The sequence below is a fragment of the Pleurodeles waltl genome, chromosome 11 (assembly GCF_031143425.1).
Source record: "Pleurodeles waltl isolate 20211129_DDA chromosome 11, aPleWal1.hap1.20221129, whole genome shotgun sequence".
Taxonomy (NCBI): domain Eukaryota; kingdom Metazoa; phylum Chordata; class Amphibia; order Caudata; family Salamandridae; genus Pleurodeles; species Pleurodeles waltl.
In genome coordinates, this window is record NC_090450.1 from 938,483,406 (window position 1) to 938,509,349 (window position 25,944).

The following is a 25,944-nucleotide window of genomic DNA, read 5'->3' on the forward strand; positions in this document are numbered from 1 at the left end:
TGACTGATATGGGGTGAGGTTATCATTTATGATCGTTTTTCTTACAACCTTATCAAAATTGCTACTTCAGATCCTAATTTGCCATTGTTAAATCATTGGTTTCCTCAAGACATTTGTCAACCACTGATGTAATGCAGATAGTATGTTCTATCATTAAGTGGTCTGCTAGGTTCCATAGCTGATGCACTCATACTTGAGTTGAAATGTATGAAGTCTGAATTTGTTTTTTGCTTCCTAGCGCATTTGCAGCCATGAAGTACCTTCCTGTCCAATTTGCTTATATCCACCAACTGCAGCAAAGATCACCCGCTGTGGGCATATTTTCTGTTGGCCGTGCATCCTGCACTACCTGTCTCTCGGTGAAAGGGAGTGGAGCAAGTGCCCTATATGCTATGGGAGTATTCTGAAGAAAGACCTGAAGAGGTAATGGGACACATTTTTTGAATTTATTTTTTAACCCCTTTCTGAGCTTAACTTTGTGTAGTGGCCCCACTACCTCAACTAATGAATTCTGCCTTCTACCCCCCCACAATGTTAACTGGTAGCCCCCTTGTGGAAGGGCTTTTGTGTGAGTCTGGCTTTATGCTTTATTTTTAGTGTTGTTGCTACAGAGACTCACCTTTATTCTGTTGGGGACACCATCACGATGCAGCTGATGAGAAGGGAGAAGGGTGTCCTTCTAGCACTGCCAAAGTCCAAGTGGCTGAAGGTGGAGCAGCCTGTTCTCCTTGGAGGTGAGTATATTACACCCTCTGTAGTGGTCTTCAACAAGCTTATGTAGAAATGTGGCAAATGTGCAACAAGTTTTGCTCCAAATTAATTTGCCAGGCTATGAGCCTGGAAAAATTGCTTTTGGAGTTCGGACAATGCAAGGACAAGTGATACTGTAATTTACAAGCTGGTTTAGATGTGTTTTTTGTTGTGATGAGCTGCTTTTGGGTTGCATTCTTGTGGAATCTATTTGTATGCTTAATTATAAACTGTTGGGAAAGTTACAACCTCACTTCCAATTATTTTCCATCAGATGAACAGAACATGCAGTACTCAAAATTACTTGTGGCATCCAAAGAACAGATTCTGCAGCAGGTGATCCTAGAGGAGAAGCAAGCATTACAGAGACAGTATGAAGAGGAGAAAAGCTCCCCAGAGTCCTGCTTTATTGAGGCTGCTATGGAAGAACTTCAGGTTTGCTGGGAAATCTTTAAATTAGTACTGTAAATGGGAAATTCGATTTCTTGTCAATCAGATTTAATATGGGGATGGATTTAGGGAGGTTAGTTGTAGCACATAATCTTGTCCGGTAATAAACTGTTTTCCCTGATCAAATCCTTTCCCTTAATCATATTTGGTGGAATTTGTCAAATGTAATTTTTTTATTGAATGTTCATAAATTATGTTCAGTTGAACTTAAGTGTTTTTCTTTACTCCTGAGTATAGGATCGGGAGAAGTCTTTGTCTGTACTCCATAATAGTGACCAGTGTGCCAGAGTTGAAGCTTTAGAAGATTTGGCACTAGTGGAACACCAGGTTATGAGGGACCACCACATTGCACCAGAGAGCAAGGTAAGCAGACTGGTGCCATGTGAAAATGAGCTTCCAGATAGGTCTGGCATCCTCTGAAGGAGTGTAATTGGTATGTGAATAGAAGTCCCATGTGTTAATAGTCAAAGTAGTATTGCCCAAAGTAGTATTGCAATTGCAAAGTAGTATTGCAATTGCATTCTTTATATGTAGTTTAACTTTAGAGGTGTTGTAACCACCTATTTGCCATCTTTAATCATTTCTACTCATGCTACTATTAGAACCCCTGAAAGCAGCAACTTGACTTTATGGATGTTTACATACGTTTATAGCATAAATCCGACAGCTTCAGACAGTGCATTACTTATATTAGTATTCATTTCATTTTCCCAGCCTTAAATAGACTGGCAGTGTTGTACATTTAATTTTCCTGAGTCAAAGCATTTGTTCAAAGTAGTGTTAATGATCAGTTGGCTTAATGTACTTGCACAGATATTCTCGGTTTGTCTACACTTGGCTAGACGTAGTAAACGTGTCTGGTAGATGGGAAAATCAGTCCTGTCATTTAGCATTCAGCTCCTGGACACTTGGCTTGAACAACTGACATGTCTTGGTTATGGAAGACAGCTATGGGGGATCTAGTGTGTGGAGGAAATATGTTGGTTTGTCAAACCCGCAGGCAAATGGACTACCATTATTTTTTAAGATTAGTCACATGTGGATCTTAGTTTTAAAGACGGATTTACACGTGAAATGGTTAAATTGGTTCCTTTTTTTAAGTTGCGTTGAAACTAAGTGACATTGTAGATATCAAGACCCTGGCTTTCCCAGTCTGGCATCTGCATTGGACTCTCAACTTACGGTGAGCGTGCATATCCCACATATTCTAAAGCATATTTGTTTGCTATCTGGTTACACTAGGGGGTTGTAAGTAGGCTTGTCTAGGACTATGTATCTAGCTCTGGTTGAGCAGGCTGGGCTTATTTTCGCCAGTGTTCAGAATTCTCATTAGATTTATAGTCCTACATTTTCTCAAATTATCGTTTACGATTCTGGAAAATAACTTATCTTTAGCAGCATTTACATTTGTTAATGTGTTGTGTTCATATTCTTATAGTTAAAAACCTTGCTATATTGCCTGAGGGTATATTCACTTGGTGAGAATCGGCACTGCAGAATGCACCTTGTAGAATTCCAAAACGAGAGGACTTGAGTCTTTTCAGCAACAACTCTAGTACAATATCACTGAAGTCTTACATTTTTTAATTCTCCAATAATTCTTTTTGCATGAGCAGAAGATGGAAAGCTGAAATGGTTTCCTTTTAGCAAAGAATTCCCTTCACACTGAGGCAGCTATTAAGTGGTTTTAATATGTTTCCTTGTTGCACTGGGTTAAGATGACTGTACTGGCTTTGCCTCATGTAGTCACTTGCGAATTTGTGTATTTTTTTGCATGCTCAAACACATCTGACCTTCAAAAGGACCTTCGTAAGACAAAGTTTAATGAGAATAATAACCTGCCATACAGGATGATTTTCTCAGCTTTAGTTTGTAAGCAGAATGGGCACTGTAAGAATTTTCCTGGTGTTTGAAGATTGGATTTATGCCGGTCATCTACACTTACAGCTTTATTTGGTTTTGCAAGTATAAAAACACAACTAGAACATGCAATAGCAGATTAGCAGAGACTAGTACGTTACATTGCATTCATGGTTAATTAGTGGCTGCTATATTGCACTATATGGGCTACACCACCCAATGTTACATGCCTGGTTTACCCACCCCATATAGGTACAAAACATTTGATTACCCCACATCTAAACTTTAATTCTACATTGTAAGATATTCAGTGATGGTCCTAAATGTTAGCATAATTTCCTGCTGCATTTGTGGACCCTGGAAAACCTCATTCATTGTTTGTCTATAGTTGGACACACAAGGTGCCCATTGTCCAAGACAAGATTTCTGAAATGTGGACTGTATACTTGAAACAGTCCCTGCAAAAGTTACATTGCAACGTATGAAATGTAAAAACATACGATCTGTCATTGAGGGAAAAGTGTAGCCTTGATATTACTACATTGCAAAGATGTAAAAAGTAGACTGCTGTTTCTTCAAGTATCCAAAAGCTTCCATTACTCAGGCACCACTATAGTGGCAGTTAACTTACTGAGTTCCTGTTCTTGGTTTGAGAAGGATCCCAGAACACATGGAGGTTTTTACATTTTTACTCCATATAACCTGTACGGAGTTTCCAATCTGTTCTGTCAGAATGCCTTCACTATTCATGGCGTGCTACTCCAACAGAAGAAAATTCAACCTAAGATCCACATGCTGTGTGCTGTTTACTGTCTTCATTCAACTTAAGAAATCTTCCAAAAATATCCACAATTACAATAAAGGTTAAAAAAGAAGCATTAGTGTCAAGGAGAAGCATGGAAGACATTACATCAAGAAAGATCAAGGGCAAGGAGTATTCATCCAGCACACTCAAGATTCCAATACCCCAAGGACTTCCTCCCAGAAGGATCTGAGGAGAGGAGGAAGAGATGACAGGAAACTGCTATAGTCCATTATCTGCATTCAGTCCACTTCAGAAGCCACAGCTCTGTTGGCTGCATCCAGGGACAGATCATCACTGGTGAGATACTGTTACAGATCAGACACAAGGGTGAGAGACCGTGGATCAACACTGAATTCATCCAGTCATGCTCTGTTGTCTCCATTGTCCACATCAAAGCACTGATCAAGGCTGAGAAAAATGTCATATTCCAGATGCGCTAACTTTTCTCTGCATCACCTAGGTCTTCCATTCACATAATCCATTTGCCATCTACTATCCATTAACCAAGGCTGGACTCCTATGATGCCCAACTCAAATCCTAGGTTTTCAAATTTTCCACTTAAACCTAAAGACACTGACGGTCTGGAAAAAAGTGCACTGTGGCCGCTAGGTCTTCCACTTTGTGAAACCGTAGGAGAACCCTTTGGTTCCACTCAGTCTGCCTCCTCTGCAATGTCACACCATCCCATTACTGGTATACCTATCCTGAAACCAAGGATAGTGTTGGGGCAGACATCTGTATTACCATTGGGAAGCTGGCTTGTACATCCTGAGTCCTAAATTGTCAAGATTCAGCACCTAGAACTCCTTGTACCTTGGAGATGCAGAAGATCTATCAATGTAGATGACATTAATCTAGTGAGTGGTCTAATTTCACTTCTCCCCAACTTCTCCTGCCACTAGAAGGAGTTTGCCAGTTGATGACATTTCACGGTGACCTCGCAACACTGACAATCAAGCATCCCATTATAAACTTTTTAGCCAAGAGCAATACTAAGCCCTCATTCTTTTTTTACCAGGCCTTCTGGAAATCGCTGAAGACAGGTTAACACCAGCCACTGTTATTAGTCACTCCTAGACTCTTAAAGAAATAAACCTCCAACAGGATCCTAAATTCCTGAAATCTGATCGCAAATCAGATTCCATGATTGTAACCTTTTAGGAAACGTCACATCTCTGCTCCAGAGACCACTGCTCCCCCTAAGAGCAAAAGAGTTTACACGATTAGCAGAAAGATGTGTATCACTGCAGCTACTGCACTAAAATGCAGATGGTATGCTGCAGCTAGGTTACCACAGGCAGATATGGGATGACATCCTTCATGGAAGATCTCCCAAAACGACCAAGATTTCAAGGAAATGATTCCTCTTTACAAACCAGGTTATACCTGCAGCTTTGGATAGCCAGAGCAAGATGCTACATGCTATGTTCATGAGATCTTTGCACAGAACATCCTGGTTGAGCCTCGTCACCCTAAAACCAAGTGTACAGCAGAAAATTAGTGAACTTCCTTTCTCTGGTGGTATAGCATTGTCGGGAGGTACACAGAAGAAATCAAGAATGAGGCAGCGACACTCAAAGCTGTGGTCTTGGGAAAAGATTTTTTTAATCACAAAGCAATGGATAAACCAGTACTACCCTCTTTAGGGTTCTGTCTCCTTGTTGACCCTAGCTATAGCACCAGGGCCTTCCTTGTCACAAATTCTTCACATTCCAAATTCAGAGACCTTTCAAAATTGGTAGAAGACATTCTTCCAGAAACAGAAATTAACAACCATTTATTCCAACCTTCATCCCTGTTTGCCACTCCAATGGGGTTGCAGTATTTTGTCACTTAGCAGTCCAACAGACAAATGGGTGCTCTGTAATGAAAGGGGTTATTCATTATGACTTGGGACCAAATCACTGCTCATGCCACCAAAATCAACATCAAAATATCAGTCATTTTAAAAATAGACATTAGTTTTCTTTAAAAAATGTAATAGTTCTTGTACCACTTTGACAAAGTACAGTGGATATACTACTGTTGCTGCTGCCCAAATTAATCTGCCCAAGGCGTGACCTCACTGGGCAAGAAAATGGAAGTCCTGCCAGAACATTAGCTGCTCAGAAAAACTGTTCACTGAATTCACAGCACACCCATTCGTCTTCATTGCGACCTTCCCAGATACACCCGTCAGCGTAGCCTGCAGTGTTGCCTGCTGGAGGATTCTATGCTTCAAAATACTTTTTCCACACATAGAAATCTTGACCAGCCTAAGGTACTGAAAGTATCCAATTGACAAGAGTGCTAAATTTGACACCTCCCACCCCCAACCACACCCCTTGACTTTCCTGCCAAAACAAACTGCTTCAGCAGGGCCATGTCCAACAGCTATCCAGTTTCAAGAGGGCATCCTCAGATTCAGTTGGCAACCTTTCTCCAATGAATGGTGGTGTCTTCTATTTCACAATGCTAAGTTAAAATCCTTGACTGGAGCGAACTTGCTAGGTGTTTCTGACACTCTGCCATGGAGAGCCTCTAATCAAATCTAGGTCCCGGTCACCTACAAAGATTACTGGTTGGTGTATTACTTTTTCTTCGCCCTTATTCTCTTATCTTAAAAAAAAAAAAGAAATCTCTAGTTCCCTTAATTAGATTCTTATTATTTCATTTTGTATATTATATATATATATATTTTTTTTTTTAAATAAGTGGGATTTTTGTGGTAACTGTTATGTTACTTCGAATGCTTTACACATTTTCTAAGTTAAGCCTGTCTGCTGTCATAGCTACCAGGGGTTGAGCTTCGGTTTAAATTAGTGACTTTCCTTATTGTGGTCTACCATCCACTCAATTAACTTTTTTACACTCCCCTATAAATTCTTCACTAGTTGAGAGAAGATGTTTGAGAACAGACTGTGATCACCTCTGCAATGCTTTGCAAGAAGATTTTATTTTAATATAACAGATAAAACATCTTTTCCGGAGCTTGCATGCCTTTTTTCAGACCTGCACCTTGAGGCATTGTTGGCTGTCCAGTGTGTTTTGTGAGTTTTAACTTTTGCATCTGTACCAGCCTTCAGTCTGTAGTTATCCGTCACACCTACCCACTGTCCAACTAACTGCTGTAACTCTTGGGTATTGTGGGCTTGTCAGCTGCCTACTGGCATAAATGTTCACTGGCCTTACATGCCTTTGAGAACTGGGTGTAGCTCCCATTAATGCTAGTTATTTTTGTCTGGAGGAGAGACTGTCAGCTGGCTCGTCAGTGTGCTGCTTACCAAAACAAGCATACATATATCTGTATATAATGTGGCTTTTGTTCAGCTCCATTGATCTTTTAATTTTTCATTCATTTTGTCTGGGGTAGTGGGTCCACCCACTCCATCCTATGACACTTTTCCTGCACACAGGTGCGCACTGCCTGAAAGGTGCTCCATTTCTTTGCCAAGGCAGGTATGCCTGGGCTCTTAGGGACACTTATTACATTGCCCCCTTTTTGATTTGTTTGTAAAGTAGACCTGAAACCATTGCAGGCTCTCACGGCCAGGCCTCTGGACTTAGCCAATTTTTGGTACCATTGTAGCCAAAGTATCAGATGATAGCAGAATTCCATGGAGTACAGTGATGCAAAGGAATATATTTTACAGCCATCCAAAATAAATGACTTTCATTTTGCTTTGTTTGGATGGGCCACATGGGTGTTATATAGTAAAGACTGGTTTTGCAAAAAAAAATCTGTGCCAAGTGAGCAGTGCAGGTCCCTACTAATAAGTTGCATGCCAACAGTAGTTCAAAAAGGTAGTATCCCTGTTTAGTTGCATTGAGTTTTAAAAAATAATTTAATTAGGAGCCAGCCTAAGTGATGGTCTATCACACTTAAGGATAAATGTTGTAGCTTTGTTATAGTATGCTTCTTTGTTCTGATTACTATTACAGAAGCACACATGCCACCAAGCACCCATCAATATAATAGTAAGAGGTTAACGCTGATTTTCTAGTATAAGTGACTAAAGAGCAGGTAAAGCACCAATACAAGGCTATTAAAGGGCTCATTCTAGCACCTGGGATTTAAAAAGCTCCCTTGTTTGTTCTTCAGATGAAGTTGATCTGCCTTCTTCTGATTCAAGGGGGGATAAATGAGGGCAGCAACACGGCCGCGCAGATTGAGGTTAGCGCGTGTCCGTGTTTTTACTGCTGCTTTTATTAATATTTACACTTTCTTCATTTTGCGATTGTAATTTGAATTGAATCTGTGTTCTACTCACTTTTAAAATACCGAGGGGCCGGTTTTTATGACACTTTTTACTTTAACGTGCACTTTACATTTACTTTTAGCTAAATATTTTAATAGGTATTCTCTTTACCTTGCTGACCCTCTCCAGAGGACTGTTGGGGAGCACATTTTCGCCGGGGGTCCTTTTTAGCTTTTTGGACCAGTTTTTCAGGAAGTCTGGGCCTGTTAGAGCCCACTTCCTGTTTCCCCGGCAGGGACTGCGGTTAGCAGTCTAGTTGATCTGCCTTCGTTTGATTCGGGGGGGATAAATGAGGGCAGCAACACAGCCGCGCAGCGGGCGCGCCAAAGGCAAGCCCATCTGCGCCTGTCCACGCCAGAACGGGCCGGAGGGCCAGAGACCTTACACCTTGTTCTGGAAGTAATAGTGTAGGAAGTTGGCTCTGTATGTGCTATTTCAAAGTAAGGAATAGCATGCACAGAGTCCAAGGGTTCCCCTTAGAGGTAAAATAGTGGTAAAAATAGATAATACTAATGCTCTATTTTGTGGTAGTGTGGTCGAGCAGTAGGCTTATCCAAGGAGTAGTGTTAAGCATTTGTTGTACATACACATAGGCAATAAATGAGGTACACACACTCAGAGACAAATCCAGCCAATAGGTTTGTTATAGAAAAATATCTTTTCTTAGTTTATTTTAAGAACCACAGGTTCAAATTTAACATGTAATATCTTGTTTGAAAGGTATTACAGGTAAGTACATTAGGAACTTTGAATCATTTCAATTGCATGTATACTTTTCAAGTTATTCACAAATAGCTATTTCAAAAGTGGACACTTAGTGCAATTTTCACAGTTCCTGGGGGAGGTAAGTTTTTGTTAGTTTTACCAGGTAAGTAAGACACTTACAGGGTTCAGTTCTTGGTCCAAGGTAGCCCACCGTTGGGGGTTCAGAGCAACCCCAAAGTTACCACACCAGCAGCTCAGGGCCGGTCAGGTGCAGAGTTCAAAGTGGTGCCCAAAACGCATAGGCTATAATGGAGAGAAGGGGGTGCCCCGGTTCCGGTCTGCTTGCAGGTAAGTACCCGCGTCTTCGGAGGGCAGACCAGGGGGGTTTTGTAGGGCACCGGGGGGGACACAAGCCCACACAGAAATTTCACCCTCAGCAGCGCGGGGGCGGCCGGGTGCAGTGTAGAAACAAGCGTCGGGTTTTCAATGTTAGTCTGAGAGATCAAGGGATCTCTTTAGCGCTGCAGGCAGGCAAGGGGGGGCTTCCTCGGGGAAACCTCCACTTGGGCAAGGGAGAGGGACTCCTGGGGGTCACTTCTCCAGTGAAAGTCCGGTCCTTTAGGTCCGGGGGGCTGCGGGTGCAGGGTCTTTTCCAGGCGTCGGGACTTAGGTTTCAGAGAGTCGCGGTCAGGGGAAGCCTCGGGATTCCCTCTGCAGGCGGAGCTGTGGGGGCTCAGGGGGGACAGGTTTTGGTACTCACGGTCGTAGAGTAGTCCGGGGGTCCTCCCTGAGGTGTTGGTTCTCCACCAGCCGAGTCGGGGTCGCCGGGTGCAGTGTTGCAAGTCTCACGCTTCTTGCGGGGAGTTGCAGGGTTCTTTAAAGCTGCTTCTTGAAACAAAGTTGCAGTCTTTTTGGAGCAGGTCCGCTGTCCTCGGGAGTTTCTTGTCGTCGTCGAAGCAGGGCAGTCCTCAGAGGATTCAGAGGTCGCTGGTCCCTTTGGAAAGCGTCGCTGGAGCAGAGTTCTTTGGAAGGCAGGAGACAGGCCGGTGAGTTTCTGGAGCCAAGGCAGTTGTCGTCTTCTGGTCTTCCTCTGCAGGGGTTTTCAGCTGGGCAGTCCTTCTTGTTGTTGCAGGAATCTAATTTTCTAGGGTTCAGGGTAGCCCTTAAATACTAAATTTAAGGGCGTGTTTAGGTCTGGGGGGTTAGTAGCCAATGGCTACTAGCCCTGAGGGTGGGTACACCCTCTTTGTGCCTCCTCCCAAGGGGAGGGGGTCACAATCCTAACCCTATTGGGGGAATCCTCCATCTGCAAGATGGAGGATTTCTAAAAGTTAGTCACCTCAGGACACCTTAGGGGCTGTCCTGACTGGCCAGTGACTCCTCCTGGTTATTCTCATTATTTTCTCCGGCCTTGCCGCCAAAAGTGGGGGCCGGGCCGGGCAACTCCACTAGCTGGAGTGTCCTGCGGTGCTGTGACAAAGGGGTGAGCCTTTGAGGCTCACCGCCAGGTGTTACAGCTCCTGCCTGGGGGAGGTGTTAGCATCTCCACCCAGTGCAGGCTTTGTTACTGGCCTCAGAGTGACAAAGGCACTCTCCCCATGGGGCCAGCAACATGTCTCTAGTGTGGCAGGCTGCTGGAACTAGTCAGCCTACACAGATAGTCGGTTAAGTTTCAGGGGGCACCTCTAAGGTGCCCTCTGGGGTGTATTTTGCAATAAAATGTACACTGGCATCAGTGTGCATTTATTGTGCTGAGAAGTTTGATACCAAACTTCCCAGTTTTCAGTGTAGCCATTATGGTGCTGTGGAGTTCGTGTTTGACAAACTCCCAGACCATATACTCTTATGGCTACCCTGCACTTACAATGTCTAAGGTTTTGTTTAGACACTGTAGGGGTACCATGCTCATGCACTGGTACCCTCACCTATGGTATAGTGCACCCTGCCTTACGGCTGTAAGGCCTGCTAGAGGGGTGTCTTACCTATACTGCATAGGCAGTGAGAGGCTGGCATGGCACCCTGAGGGGAGTGCCATGTCGACTTACTCGTTTTGTCCTCACTAGCACACACAAGCTGGCAAGCAGTGTGTCTGTGCTGAGTGAGAGGTCTCCAGGGTGGCATAAGACATGCTGCAGCCCTTAGAGACCTTCCTTGGCATCAGGGCCCTTGGTACTAGAAGTACCAGTTACAAGGGACTTATCTGGATGCCAGGGTCTGCCAATTGTGGATACAAAAGTACAGGTTAGGGAAAGAACACTGGTGCTGGGGCCTGGTTAGCAGGCCTCAGCACACTTTCAATTGTAAACATAGCATCAGCAAAGGCAAAAAGTCAGGGGGCAACCATGCCAAGGAGGCATTTCCTTACAAATAGATACACCTTTTCTGAACTTAAGAATTTCGCAGACCCCCGGTGCATGCACACACTTATCCGTGGCATTTCCTATGCTTGGAGGTGCGCGCAGTGCAACTGGACAGCGCCTACACCACTTACGGTGGAAAAACAGAGAATCCGGGGAGAAGGAGGTAACAACTCAGAACATGCTCCTGGTGGAGACTTAAGGGACTTTAGAGTTGTGGGCTGCCAGATCCCTCCCCAAACACAAATTTGAAATTAATTAACTAATTTCCACCCTTAGTATAGATTGTCTCTTCTTAACAGAAACTTGGGCGAGGCCGGACTCGGATCCTGACTTCATTGAGGCAGCTCCGGTCGGCTTCTCTTTTCATAGGGTAGACAGGACCACAGGTAGAGGAGGAGGCCTGGCTATTATCTGCAGGTCTGATCTCACCTGCATCTGGAGTAGCACAAGCTACACGTTTGGCCTGTGAAACTATGGCCTTTAAACTTCTCTATGGCAATTCCTTGGTTTCAGAAGGCTTGCTAATTTATCGCCCCCCTGGTCTCCTCCCTAAGTTCCTCTCTACATGGACCTTCCTGTTGGAACCCCTTATCATGGCCCCTAAAGCAATCATTCTAGGAGACTTTAATGTTCACTTTGATACGAGCGACCCGCTGGTTACTGAATTTCTTAACCTCATGGCGGCTTTGGACTGGGTCTTAAAGGATGGGTTGGCCACTCATAGAGCAGGCCATACCCTTGATGGGATTTTTACCCGTCCCAAGGAGGAACTTAATCTTTCAACTACCCCATTAGAGTGGACTCACCACTCGCTCCTGACGTTCAAATTTTTGGTTAGACAGCCACTTCCGACACCTATTTCCCCGAAAAAACTACTAAGATCTTGGAAAAGTATTAAGGCAGAACCTTTGGAAACGGCATTAATACAGAGTTGGAAAGATCCTAAGGCGTCTACTGTTACCGATTGCCAGGTTCAATCAGGGCATTGCTCTGGCAATGGACTCATTAGTGCCGGCAAGGGCCTTTGCTCCACGCACTGGGGAAAAAAAACAGCCAACCATGGTTCTCTCTGGACCTCAAAATTTTACAGAGGAAATACCGACAGAAGGAGCGCTGCTGGAAACTGAATCCCAGGGACAATGAGAGCCGATTTAAAATTAGCCCTAAATACTTATAAAGAAGCTTGTTTGGTAGCCAAATTGGACTATTCTACACTTAAAATCAGGGAGGCAGCTAACTCTTCCAGAGAGCCATTTAGAACCATCAATGTTCTCACCACTCCCTTAGGCACACCAAGTGGAGAACTCCCAAGATTTCTGTAACAAAATAGCCAAATTCTTCGAAAGTAAAATTCTTAACATCTACTCTAGCTTCACCTCGGACAAGGAGCAGGTAAACTCTCCTCCCTGGATAGTTATGCCATCGCTCCCTGTGGTGGCACCTAATGGGGCTCCAGATAAGCCATGTCTACTTTCTAAGTTTAAAACGCCATCTCAAGAGGTTATTTGCAAGCTGCTTCTGGAATGCAAATCAGGCTCCCCATTGGATCCTTGTCCCCCGCCATCCTTCAATTACTACCAGAGTTGGTGGCATCCATGCTGGTCCCCATTTTTCAGGAGGTCCTTACGACTGGCCTATATCCTAAGGTATGGAACAAAACCATCATTATTCCCTGAAAAAAGAAGGTAACGGGTAAACCTGATGATCTGACTAATCTACACCCAATAGCTCTGCTCCCCTATGTGGCCAAAATTCTGGAAAAATATATGAATAAAGAACTGGTCTATTTCCTGTTAGCCTCAGGGGGCCTAGACAGCTCGCAACATGGTTTTCGGAAATCCCATAGTACTGAATCAGCTCTCATTGCCTCATCCGTTACCATACGCAGATTGGTGGATGAAGGTCAGGGGGTCCTCTTAGTTCTATTGGACCTGTCTGCAGCATTTGACACCATTGCTCCACACATCCTGCTAGAACGTTTACATCAGGCAGGCATTAGAGATCAAGCTCTCAAGCTGATTGAGTCCTTTCTATCTGATAAATGGGCCACAGTCAGCAGTGGCGATTTTAGATCCCCTGCCTACCTCCTGCCGTGCAGGTCCCTCAGGGCTCTTCTCTCAGGCCGATGCTATTCAACGTGTACGTGGCACCGCTGGCAGAGCTAATTCGCTCTTTCGGTTTTATCCCAACCTCCTATGCAGATGATACCCAGATTATCATCCTGATTAACAAAGACATGGAGGAAGTGGCGACCTGCTTTAACGCCTGTATGATAGCGGTGAACACCTGTGCTTTGGGATCAAGAGGGAATATTGGTCTTCCATTTGGTGTCCCAAAGAGTGTGGCACTCTCCCTGTGCCAGGGTCTACCTCTAGGAACTTAGGTTTACTGTTTGACGATCAACTGTCCTTTAAACCCCAGGTTAATCAGATAATTAAAACCTGTATGTGGACTCTGAAGAAATTAAAGAAAGTTTTTCCTTTTATCCCACAACCTTGTAGAATTACTGCTACTTTGGCTCTGGTCATTTCCAGATTGGACTACGGGAATGCACTTCAGCTCAACCTGGATAAAGAATCGCTAAATAAGCTACAGTTGATGCAGAACACCGCTGCTAGGCTTCTATTGAAGCTGCCTCGCGTGGCCTCTGCTTAGAAGTCTCAAAAACCTACACTGGCTTCCGGTGATCCAACAGATATCATTCAAGGCCCTCTGCATTACTCACAAGGCCGTCCATGGGATTGGGCCTAAGGCACTGACCACTAAGCTGCAATGGTACAGACCTAAAAGGTTGTTGCAATCTGCCACTGCCTATCGAATTCAAACTCCCCATACCAAAAAGGCGAAGTGGGGCGACAGAGCTTTCACTATTGCAGCTGCTAAAGTCTGGAACTCACTTCCACTGGAACTAAGGAAAGAACACAATTATCTGACATTCAGGAGACTGGTTAAGACCTGGCTCTTCCCACGATAAGTTTGGGAGTCACCCCTTTAGCGGACACAGCCTCACCCCAGTTAGCGCTTCGATGCCCTCGGGCCGGAATGCGCTTTATAAATACTCAATACATACATACATACAAGTTAAAGTAATACTATAACTGTACTAAATACACACAAAGAAACCATTGTACAGTTAACTCTACACTCAAACATTTGCCTTGTTGTGAATTGTTTCATTTACAAAATAGTTATCCTTCTACTAAATTACGTATTCATTTCAATGGTAGGAGGAAAATATCCTGACCTTGGATTGTTATAGCAAATTCCATGATTTCAAGCTTTATGCGTTCCATATACTTTCACCATACAGAGGCCATTGCTCACCCCTGTATATGCTCCTTGTAAGGAAATGCCTCCTTGGCATGGTTGCCCCCTGACTTTTTGCCTTTGCTGATGCTATGTTTACAATTGAAAGTGTGCTGAGGCCTGCTAACCAGGCCCCAGCACCAGTGTTCTTTCCCTAACCTGTACTTTTGTATCCACAATTGGCAGACCCTGGCATCCAGATAAGTCCCTTGTAACTGGTACTTCTAGTACCAAGGGCCCTGATGCCAAGGAAGGTCTCTAAGGGCTGCAGCATGTCTTATGCCACCCTGGAGACCTCTCACTCAGCACAGACACACTGCTTGCCAGCTTGTGTGTGCTAGTGAGAACAAAACGAGTAAGTCGACATGGCACTCCCCTCAGGGTGCCATGCCAGCCTCTCACTGCCTATGCAAGTATAGGTCAGTCACCCCTCTAGCAGGCCTTACAGCCCTAAGGCAGGGTGCACTATACCATAGGTGAGGGTACCAGTGCATGAGCATGGTACCCCTACAGTGTCTAAACAAAACCTTAGACATTGTAAGTACAGGGTAGCCATAAGAGTATATGGTCTGGGAGTTTGTCAAACACGAACTCCACAGCACCATAATGGCTACACTGAAAACTGGGAAGTTTGGTATCAAACTTCTCAGCACAATAAATGCACACTGATGCCAGTGTACATTTTATTGCCAAATACACCCCAGAGGGCACCTTAGAGGTGCCCCCTGAAACTTAACCGACTGTCTGTGTAGGCTGACTAGTTCCAGCAGCCTGCCACACTAGAGACATGTTGCTGGCCCAATGGGGAGAGTGCCTTTGTCACTCTGAGGCCAGTAACAAAGCCTGCCCTGGGTGGAGATGCTAACACCTCCCCCAGGCAGGAGCTGTGACACCTGGCGGTGAGCCTCAAAGGCTCACCCCTTTGTCACAGCCCAGCAGGGCACTCCAGCTTAGTGGAGTTGCCCGCCCCCTCCGGCCACGGCCCCCACTTTTGGCGGCAAGGCTGGAGGGAACAAAGAAAGCAACAAGGAGTCGTCACTGGCCAGTCAGGACAGCCCCTAAGGTGTCCTGAGCTGAGGTGACTCTAACTTTTAGAAATCCTCCATCTTGCATATGGAGGATTCCCCCAATAGGGTTAGGATTGTGACCCCCTCCCCTTGGGAGGAGGCACAAAGAGGGTGTACCCACCCTCAGGGCTAGTAGCCATTGGCTACTAACCCCCCAGACCTAAACACGCCCTTAAATTTAGTATTTAAGGGCTACCCTGAACCCTAGAAAATTAGATTCCTGCAACAAGGACTGCCCAGCTGAAAACCCCTGCAGAGGAAGACCAGAAGACAACAACTGCCTTGGCTCCAGAAACTCACCGGCCTGTCTCCTGCCTTCCAAAGAACTCTGCTCCAGCGACGCCTTCCAAAGGGACCAGCGACCTCTGAATCCTCTGAGGACTGCCCTGCTTCGACGACAACAAGAAACTCCCGAGGACAGCGGACCTGCTCCAAAAAGACTGCAACTTTGTTTCAAGAAGCAGCTTTAAAGAACCCTGCAACTCCCCGCAAGAAGCGTGAGACTTGCAACACTGCACCCGGCGACCCCGACTCGGCTGGTGGAGAACCAACACCTCAGGGAGGACCCCCGGACTACTCTACGACTGTGAGTACCAAAACCTGTCCCCCCTGAGCCCCCACAGCGCCGCCTGCAGAGGGAATCCCGAGGCTTCCCCTGACCGCGACTCTCTGAAACCTAAGTCCCGACGCCTGGAAAAGACCCTGCACCCGCAGCCCCCAGGACCTGAAGGACCGGACTTTCACTGCAGAAGTGACCCCCAGGAGTCCCTCTCCCTTGCCCAAGTGGAGGTTTCCCCGAGGAAGCCCCCCCATGCCTGCCTGCAGCGCTGAAGAGATCCCTTGATCTCTCACTGACTTACATTGGGAACCCGACGCTTGTTCTAACACTGCACCCGGCCGCCCCCGCGCCGCTGAGGGTGAAATTTCTGTGTGGGCTTGTGTCCCCCCCGGTGCCCTACAAAACCCCCCTGGTCTGCCCTCCGAAGACGCGGGTACTTACCTGCAAGCAGACCGGAACCGGGGCACCCCCTTCTCTCCATTATAGCCTATGCGTTTTGGGCACCACTTTGAACTCTGCACCTGACCGGCCCTGAGCTGCTGGTGTGGTAACTTTGGGGTTGCTCTGAACCCCCAACGGTGGGCTACCTTGGACCAAGAACTGAACCCTGTAAGTGTCTTACTTACCTGGTAAAACTAACAAAAACGTACCTCCCCCAGGAACTGTGAAAATTGCACTAAGTGTCCACTTTTAAAGTAGCTATTTGTGAATAACTTGAAAAGTATACATGCAATTGAAATGATTCAAAGTTCCTAATGAACTTACCTGCAGTACCTTTCAAACAAGATATTACATGTTAAATTTGAACCTGTGGTTCTTAAAATAAACTAAGAAAAGATATTTTTCTATAAACAAAACCTATTGGCTGGATTTGTCTCTGAGTGTGTGTACCTCATTTATTGTCTATGTGTATGTACAACAAATGCTTAACACTACTCCTTGGATAAGCCTACTGCTCGACCACACTACCACAAAATAGAGCATTAGTATTATCTATTTTTACCACTATTTTACCTCTAAGGGGAACCCTTGGACTCTGTGCATGCTATTCCTTACTTTGAAATAGCACATACAGAGCCAACTTCCTACATTGGTGGATCAGCGGTGGGGTACAAGACTTTGCATTTGCTGGACTACTCAGCCAATACCTGATCACACGACAAATTCCAAAATTGTCATTAGAAATTGATTTTTGCAATTTGAAAAGTTTTCTAAATTCTTAAAAGACCTGCTAGGGCCTTGTGTTAGATCCTGTTTAGCATTTCTCTTAGAGTTTAAAAGTTTGTAAAAGTTTGAATTAGAACCTAGAACTAGTTGTAGATTCTTAAAAAGTATTCCAACTTTTAGAAGCAAAATGTCTAGCACAGATGTGACTGTGGTGGAACTCGACACCACACCTTACCTCTATCTACAGATGAGAGAGCTAAGGTCACTCTGTAAACTAAAGAAAATAACAATGGGCCCCAAACCTACCAAAATACAGCTCCAGGAGCTTTTGGCAGAGTTTGAAAAGGCCAACCCCTCTGAGGGTGGCAACTCAGAGGATGAAGATAGTGACTTGGAGGGAAATTCCCCCCCTCCAGTCCTACTTAGGGAGAGCAGGGCTTCTCAAGCCCTGACTCCACAAATAATAGTCAGAGATGCTGGTTCCCTCACAGGAGGGACCAACAACTCTGAAATCACTGAGGATAACCCCAGTGAAGAGGACATCCAGTTAGCCAGGATGGCCAAAAGATTGGCTTTGGAAAGACAGATCCTAGCCATAGAGAGGGAAAGACAAGAGATGGGCCTAGGACCCATCAATGGTGGCAGCAACATAACTAGGGTCAGAGATTCTCCTGACATGTTGAAAATCCCCAAAGGGATTGTAACTAAATATGAAGATGGTGATGACATCACCAAATGGTTCACAGCTTTTGAGAGGGCTTGTGTAACCAGAAAAGTGAACAGATCTCACTGGGGTGCTCTCCTTTGGGAAATGGTCACAGGAAAGTGTAGGGATAGACTCCTCACACTCTCTGGAAAAGATGCAGAATCTTATGACCTCATGAAGGGTACCCTGATTGAGGGCTTTGGATTCTCCACTGAGGAGTATAGGATTAGATTCAGGGGGGCTCAAAAATCCTCGAGCCAGACCTGGGTTGACTTTGTAGACTACTCAGTAAAAACACCAGATGGTTGGATTCAAGGCAGTGGTGTAAGTAATTATGATGGGCTGTAAAATTTATTTGTGAAAGAACACCTGTTAAGTAATTGTTTCAATGATAAACTGCATCAGCATCTGGTAGACCTAGGACCAATTTCTCCCCAAGAATTGGGAAAGAAGGTGGACCATTGGGTCAAGACTAGGGTGTCCAAAACTTCCACAGGGGGGTGACCAAAAGAAAGGGGTCACAAAACCTCCCCAGGGGAAAGGTGGTGAGACAGCCAAAACTAAAAATAGTAAAGCGTCTTCTACAGGCCCCCAAAAACCTGCACAGGAGGGTGGGCCCAGAGCCTCTTCACAAAACAATCCTGGGTACAAGGGTAAAAACTTTGATCCCAAAAAGGCCTGGTGTCGAAACTAGTCAGTCTGGACACCAAACTGGAGACAAGGCCTGTCCCAAGAAAAGTTCCACTCCAAACTCCAATCCAGGTAACACTGGAATGGCTAGTCTCCAAGTGGGATCAACAGTGTGCCCAGAGCAAATCAGGGTCCACACTGAAGCTTCTCTAGTCTCTGAGGGTGGGGTGGATTTAGCCACACTAGCTGCCTGGCCTCCTAACATGCAAAAATACAGGCAGCAGCTCTTTATTAATGGGACAAGTGTAGAGGGCCTGAGGGATACAGGTGCCAGTGTCACCATGGTGACAGAGAAACTGGTTTCCCCTGGCCAATACCTGACTGGAAAAACTTATACAGTCACCAACGCTGACAATCAAACTAAAGCACATCCCATGGCAATGGTAACTTTAGAATGGGGAGGGGTCAATGGCCTGAAACAGGTGGTGGTCTCCTCTAACATCCCAGTAGACTGTCTGCTTGGAAATGACCTGGAGTCCTCAGCATGGGCTGAGGTAGAACTAAAAACCCATGCAGCCATGCTGGGTATCCCTGAACTGGTGTGTGTAAAAACATGAGCACAATGCAAGGCACAGGGTGAAAAAGTAGAGCTGGTGTCTGGAAAAATGGCCCAGCCTACCAAGAGAAAAGGAAAGTCAGTTGGGAAACCAACTGCAACACAGTCAGAAAAAGAGAACCTCTCTTCTCAGGAAGAAGTTCTGCCCTCTGAGGGAACTGAGCCTTTGGAGCTTGAACCTTATCAGGTTGAGCTCTTAGGCCCAGGGGGACCCTCAAGGGAAGAGCTGTGTAAGGGACAAGAAACCTGTCCCTCTCTTGAAGGCCTTAGGCAGCAAGCTGCTGAAGAGTCCAAGGGCAAGAAAAATGGAACACATAGGGTCTATTGGGAAGATGGACTCCTGTACACTGAGGCCAGAGACCCCAAACCTGGTGCCACTAGGAGAGTGGTAGTGCCCCAGTCGTTCAGAGAGTTTATTCTGACCTTAGCCCATGATATTCCCCTTGCTGGGCATTTGGGGCAAACCAAGACGTGGGAGAGGTTAGTCAACCACTTCTACTGGCCCAATATGTCCCAGAAGGTTAAGGAGTTTTGCCTCTCCTGCCCCACCTGTCAAGCCAGTGGTAAGACAGGTGGGCACCCAAAGGCCCCCCTCATTCCACTTCCAGTGGTGGGGGTCCCCTTTGAAAGAGTGGGTGTGGACATAGTTGGTCCACTGGAACCTCCCACAGCCTCAGGAAATATGTACATCCTAGTAGTAGTGGATCATGCTACTAGGTATCCTGAAGCTATTCCCCTTAGGTCGACTACTGCCCCTGCAGTAGCCAAGGCCCTCATTGGTATCTTTACCAGAGTGGGTTTCCCTAAGGAGGTGGTGTCTGACAGAGGTACCAACTTCATGTCAGCATACCTAAAACACATGTGGAATGAGTGTGGAGTGACTTACAAATTCACTACACCATAGCATCCACAAACTAATGGCTTAGTTGAGAGATTCAACAAGACATTAAAGGGCATGATCATGGGGCTCCCAGAAAAACTCAAAAGGAGATGGGATGTCCTCTTGCCATGTCTGCTTTTTGCTTACAGAGAGGTGCCACAGAAGGGAGTAGGATTCTCACCCTTTGAACTTCTGTTTGGTCACCCTGTAAGGGGACCACTTGCTCTTGTTAAAGAAGGCTGGGAGAGACCTCTTCATGAGCCTAAACCAGACATAGTGGACTATGTACTTGGCCTTCGCTCTAGAATGGCAGAGTACATGGAAAAGGCAACCAAAAACCTTGAGGCCAGCCAACCGCTCCAGAAGTTTTGGTATGACCAAAAGGCTGCACTGGTTGAGTTCCAACCAGGGCAGAAAGTCTGGGTTCTGGAGCCTGTGGCTCCCAGGGCACTCCAGGACAAATGGAGTGGCCCTTACCCAGTGCTAGAAAGGAAGAGTCAGGTCACCTACCTGGTGGACCTGGGCACAAGCAGGAGCCCCAAGAGGGTGATCCATGTGAACCGCCTTAAGCTCTTCCACGACAGGGCTGATGTAAATCTGTTGATGGTAACAGATGAGGATCAGGAGGCAGAGAGTGAACCTCTCCCTGATCTTCTATCATCAGACCCAAAAGATGGCTCAGTAGATGGAGTGATCTACTCAGACACCCTCTCTGGCCAACAGCAAGCTGATTGTAGGAGAGTCCTACAACAGTTTCCTGAACTCTTCTCCTTAACCCCTGGTCAGACACACCTGTGTACCCATGATGTGGACACAGGAGACAGCATGCCTGTCAAAAACAAAATCTTTAGACAGTCTGACCATGTTAAGGAAAGCATCAAGGTGGAAGTCCGCAAGATGCTGGAATTGGGAGTAATTGAGCGCTCTGACAGCCCCTGGGCTAGCCCAGTGGTCTTAGTCCCCAAACCTCACACCAAAGATGGAAAGAAAGAGATGAGGTTTTGTGTGGACTACAGAGGGCTCAATTCTGTCACCAAGACAGATGCTCATCCAATTCCTAGAGCTGATGAGCTCATAGATAAATTAGGTGCTGCCAAATTCTTAAGTACCTTTGACTTGACAGCAGGGTACTGGCAAATAAAAATGGCACCTGGAGCAAAAGAGAAAACAGCATTCTCCACACCTGATGGGCATTATCAGTTCACTGTTATGCCCTTTGGTTTAAAGAATGCCCCTGCCACCTTCCAAAGGTTGGTGAATCAAGTCCTTGCTGGTTTGGAGTCCTTTAGCACAGCTTATCTTGATGATATTGCTGTCTTTAGCTCCACCTGGCAGGATCACCTGGTCCACCTGAAGAAGGTTTTGAAGGCTCTGCAATCTGCAGGCCTCTCTATCAAGGCATCCAAATGCCAGATAGGGCAGGGAACTGTGGTTTACTTGGGCCACCTTGTAGGTGGAGGCCAAGTTCAGCCACTCCAACCCAAGATCCAGACTATTCTGGACTGGGTAGCTCCAAAAACCCAGACTCAAGTCAGGGCATTCCTTGGCTTGACTGGGTATTACAGGAGGTTTGTGAAGGGATATGGATCCATTGTGACAGCCCTCACTGAACTCACCTCCAAGAAAATGCCCAAGAAAGTGAACTGGACTGTGGAATGCCAACAGGCCTTTGACACCCTGAAACAAGCAATGTGCTCAGCACCAGTTCTAAAAGCTCCAGATTATTCTAAGCAGTTCATTGTGCAGACAGATGCCTCTGAACATGGGATAGGGGCAGTTTTGTCCCAAACAAATGATGATGGCCTTGACCAGCCTGTTGCTTTCATTAGCAGGAGGTTACTCCCCAGGGAGCAGCGTTGGAATGCCATTGAGAGGGAGGCCTTTGCTGTGGTTTGGTCCCTGAAGAAGCTGAGACCATACCTCTTTGGGACTCACTTCCTAGTTCAAACTGACCACAGACCTCTCAAATGGCTGATGCAAATGAAAGGTGAAAATCCTAAACTGTTGAGGTGGTCCATCTCCCTACAGGGAATGGACTTTATAGTGGAACACAGACCTGGGACTGCCCATGCCCATGCCAATGCAGATGGCCTTTCCAGGTTCTTCCACTTAGAAAATGAAGACTCTCTTGGGAAAGGTTAGTCTCATCCTCTTTCGTTTGGGGGGGGGGGGGGGGGGGTTGTGTAAGGAAATGCCTCCTTGGCATGGTTGCCCCCTGACTTTTTGCCTTTGCTGATGCTATGTTTACAATTGAAAGTGTGCTGAGGCCTGCTAACCAGGCCCCAGCACCAGTGTTCTTTCCCTAACCTGTACTTTTGTATCCACAATTGGCAGACCCTGGCATCCAGATAAGTCCCTTGTAACTGGTACTTCTAGTACCAAGGGCCCTGATGCCAAGGAAGGTCTCTAAGGGCTGCAGCATGTCTTATGCCACCCTGGAGACCTCTCACGCAGCACAGACACACTGCTTGCCAGCTTGTGTGTGCTAGTGAGAACAAAACGAGTAAGTCGACATGGCACTCCCCTCAGGGTGCCATGCCAGCCTCTCACTGCCTATGCAAGTATAGGTCAGTCACCCCTCTAGCAGGCCTTACAGCCCTAAGGCAGGGTGCACTATACCATAGGTGAGGGTACCAGTGCATGAGCATGGTACCCCTACAGTGTCTAAACAAAACCTTAGACATTGTAAGTACAGGGTAGCCATAAGAGTATATGGTCTGGGAGTTTGTCAAACACGAACTCCACAGCACCATAATGGCTACACTGAAAACTGGGAAGTTTGGTATCAAACTTCTCTGCACAATAAATGCACACTGATGCCAGTGTACATTTTATTGCCAAATACACCCCAGAGGGCACCTTAGAGGTGCCCCCTGAAACGTAACCGACTGTCTGTGTAGGCTGACTAGTTCCAGCAGCCTGCCACACTAGAGACATGTTGCTGGCCCCATGGGAGAGTGCCTTTGTCACTCTGAGGCCAGTAACAAAGCCTGCCCTGGGTGGAGATGCTAACACCTCCCCCAGGCAGGAGCTGTGACACCTGGCGGTGAGCCTCAAAGGCTCACCCCTTTGTCACAGCCCAGCAGGGCACTCCAGCTTAGTGGAGTTGCCTGCCCCCTCCGGCCACGGCCCCCACTTTTGGCGGCAAGGCTGGAGGGAACAAAGAAAGCAACAAGGAGGAGTCACTGGCCAGTCAGGACAGCCCCTAAGGTGTCCTGAGCTGAGGTGACTCTAACTTTTAGAAATCCTCCATCTTGCAGATGGAGGATTCCCCCAATAGGGTTAGGATTGTGACCCCCTCCCCTTGGGAGGAGGCACAAAGAGGGTGTACCCACCCTCAGGGCTAGTAGCCATTGGCTACTAACCCCCCAGACCTAAACATGCCCTTAAATTTAGTATTTAAGGGCTACCCTGAACCCTAGAAAATTAGATTCCTGCAACAACAAGGACTGCCCAGCTGAAAACCCCTGCAGAGGAAGACCAGAAGACAACAACTGCCTTGGCTCCAGAAACTCACCGGCCTGTCTCCTGCCTTCCAAAGAACTCTGCTCCAGCGACGCCTTCCAAAGGGACCAGCGACCTCTGAATCCTCTGAGGACTGCCCTGCTTCGACGACGACAAGAAACTCCTGAGGACAGCGGACCTGCTCCAAAAAGACTGCAACTTTGTTTCAAGAAGCAGCTTTAAAGAACCCTGCAACTCCCCGCAAGAAGCGTGAGACTTGCAACACTGCACCCGGCGACCCCGACTCGGCTGGTGGAGAACCAACACCTCAGGGAGGACCCCCGGACTACTCTACGACTGTGAGTACCAAAACCTGTCCCCCCTGAGCCCCCACAGCGCCGCCTGCAGAGGGAATCCCGAGGCTTCCCCTGACCGCGACTCTCTGAAACCTAAGTCCCGACGCCTGGAAAAGACCCTGCACCCGCAGCCCCCAGGACCTGAAGGACCGGACTTTCACTGCAGAAGTGACCCCCAGGAGTCCCTCTCCCTTGCCCAAGTGGAGGTTTCCCCGAGGAAGCCCCCCCTTGCCTGCCTGCAGCGCTGAAGAGATCCCTTGATCTCTCATTGACTTACATTGCGAACCCGACGCTTGTTCTAACACTGCACCCGGCCGCCCCCACGCCGCTGAGGGTGAAATTTCTGTGTGGGCTTGTGTCCCCCCGGTGCCCTACAAAACCCCCCTGGTCTGCCCTCCGAAGACGCGGGTACTTACCTGCAAGCAGACCGGAACCGGGGCACCCCCTTCTCTCCATTATAGCCTATGCGTTTTGGGCACCACTTTGAACTCTGCACCTGACCGGCCCTGAGCTGCTGGTGTGGTAACTTTGGGGTTGCTCTGAACCCCCAACGGTGGGCTACCTTGGACCAAGAACTGAACCCTGTAAGTGTCTTACTTACCTGGTAAAACTAACAAAAACGTACCTCCCCCAGGAACTGTGAAACTTTTAAAGTAGCTATTTGTGAATAACTTGAAAAGTATACATGCAATTGAAATGATTCAAAGTTCCTAATGTACCTACCTGCAATACCTTTCAAACAAGATATTACATGTTAAATTTGAACCTGTGGTTCTTAAAATAAACTAAGAAAAGATATTTTTCTATAAACAAAACCTATTGGCTGGATTTGTCTCTGAGTGTGTGTACCTCATTTATTGTCTGTGTATGTACAACAAATGCTTAACACTACTCCTTGGATAAGCCTACTGCTCGACCACACTACCACAAAATAGAGCATTAGTATTATCTATTTTTACCACTATTTTACCTCTAAGGGGAACCATTGGACTCTGTGCATGCTATTCCTTACTTTGAAATAGCACATACAGAGCCAACTTCCTACACTCCTGCACTGTTTATTTGTGACTGGGTATGGGATATTTAAGGTAGATTGGAGAAAACATTAGCTTACAACCACAGGCTGTTAAAACTACTGCAAATCAGATTTCTGTTCTGTTGAGGAAAAGGTAGGAACGTTAATTGTCCTACAATGGGCACTAAGTAAGGAATGTGTTCTCTCTAATCTGCAGTGAACTCTTAATGGTCAAAACCTGAAAACGTGGATGCAATTGGTCCTCACGAATCCTAGTTTCATTTTACAGGAAGCAAACCTAACCCAGTTTTTGGTCTGCTTAATGTTTGCCCCTGACCACACTGTCTGTAACCTATGGTTTAAAAAGTAGTCTCACTAACACTGCAGACCTAACTCATGTAATTAGAAAGGGTTATTAGGGCACTAGGATAGTGTTCAGCGAACTGCCCAGTTTTTGGAATAATGTTGACATTTTTCTTAGTTTAACTTCATGATTGCTACGTTCAATGAACTCAATTTTTTTTTTTTAGACCAAGTACTTTCTTTACTGAGCGAAAACGTGAAGCTCTTTTAGAAAGATATAGGGTGTTGCTCCTTGAATAAATAGTCTAGCCATGCCTTTAGTGTATACACCACTCAAATGGCAATAATTTGAGTGCTTGTGAAATTTGATTGTTCTTATTGCTCTATGTAGCCTGAGTTTTGGGCAGGCGTGATGCTTGCTCAGTGCAGCAAGCTAGAAATAAGGTAAATTGTGACAGCATGATAAGAGTGGAGTGTAAAGAGATGGCAACTAAGTGGAGAATGCATGAATCAAAGCAGGTTGAAGAGCTAATAGTTAAAACATAGAACAATTTCTGAAAATAACCAGATCACTTAACTTTGCATTTAATTGAGAAACTTCAGCAATTATATACTGAAGTAGTTTGCTTAGTATTTTTATACTCTAATCAACACTGCAATACATCTCCTGGAGTAGTGTTCCAAGCTGCTATGGTATCTTGCTGCTATTGTGGCTTTCTTAGAAAC

General features: G+C 46.0%; 1 protein-coding gene across 1 annotated transcript in view; it reads left to right on the forward strand.

Annotated features, from left to right (window-relative positions):
• Positions 1 to 25,944, forward strand: part of RNF10 (ring finger protein 10) — a 263,755-nt gene that overhangs the window by 38,563 nt on the left and 199,248 nt on the right. The window contains exons 5-8 of the mRNA XM_069215043.1: positions 239 to 423; positions 598 to 734; positions 1,025 to 1,185; positions 1,438 to 1,563. Of these exons, the coding sequence (XP_069071144.1) occupies positions 239 to 423; positions 598 to 734; positions 1,025 to 1,185; positions 1,438 to 1,563 (609 nt within the window). The remainder of the gene's footprint in view (positions 1 to 238; positions 424 to 597; positions 735 to 1,024; positions 1,186 to 1,437; positions 1,564 to 25,944) is intronic.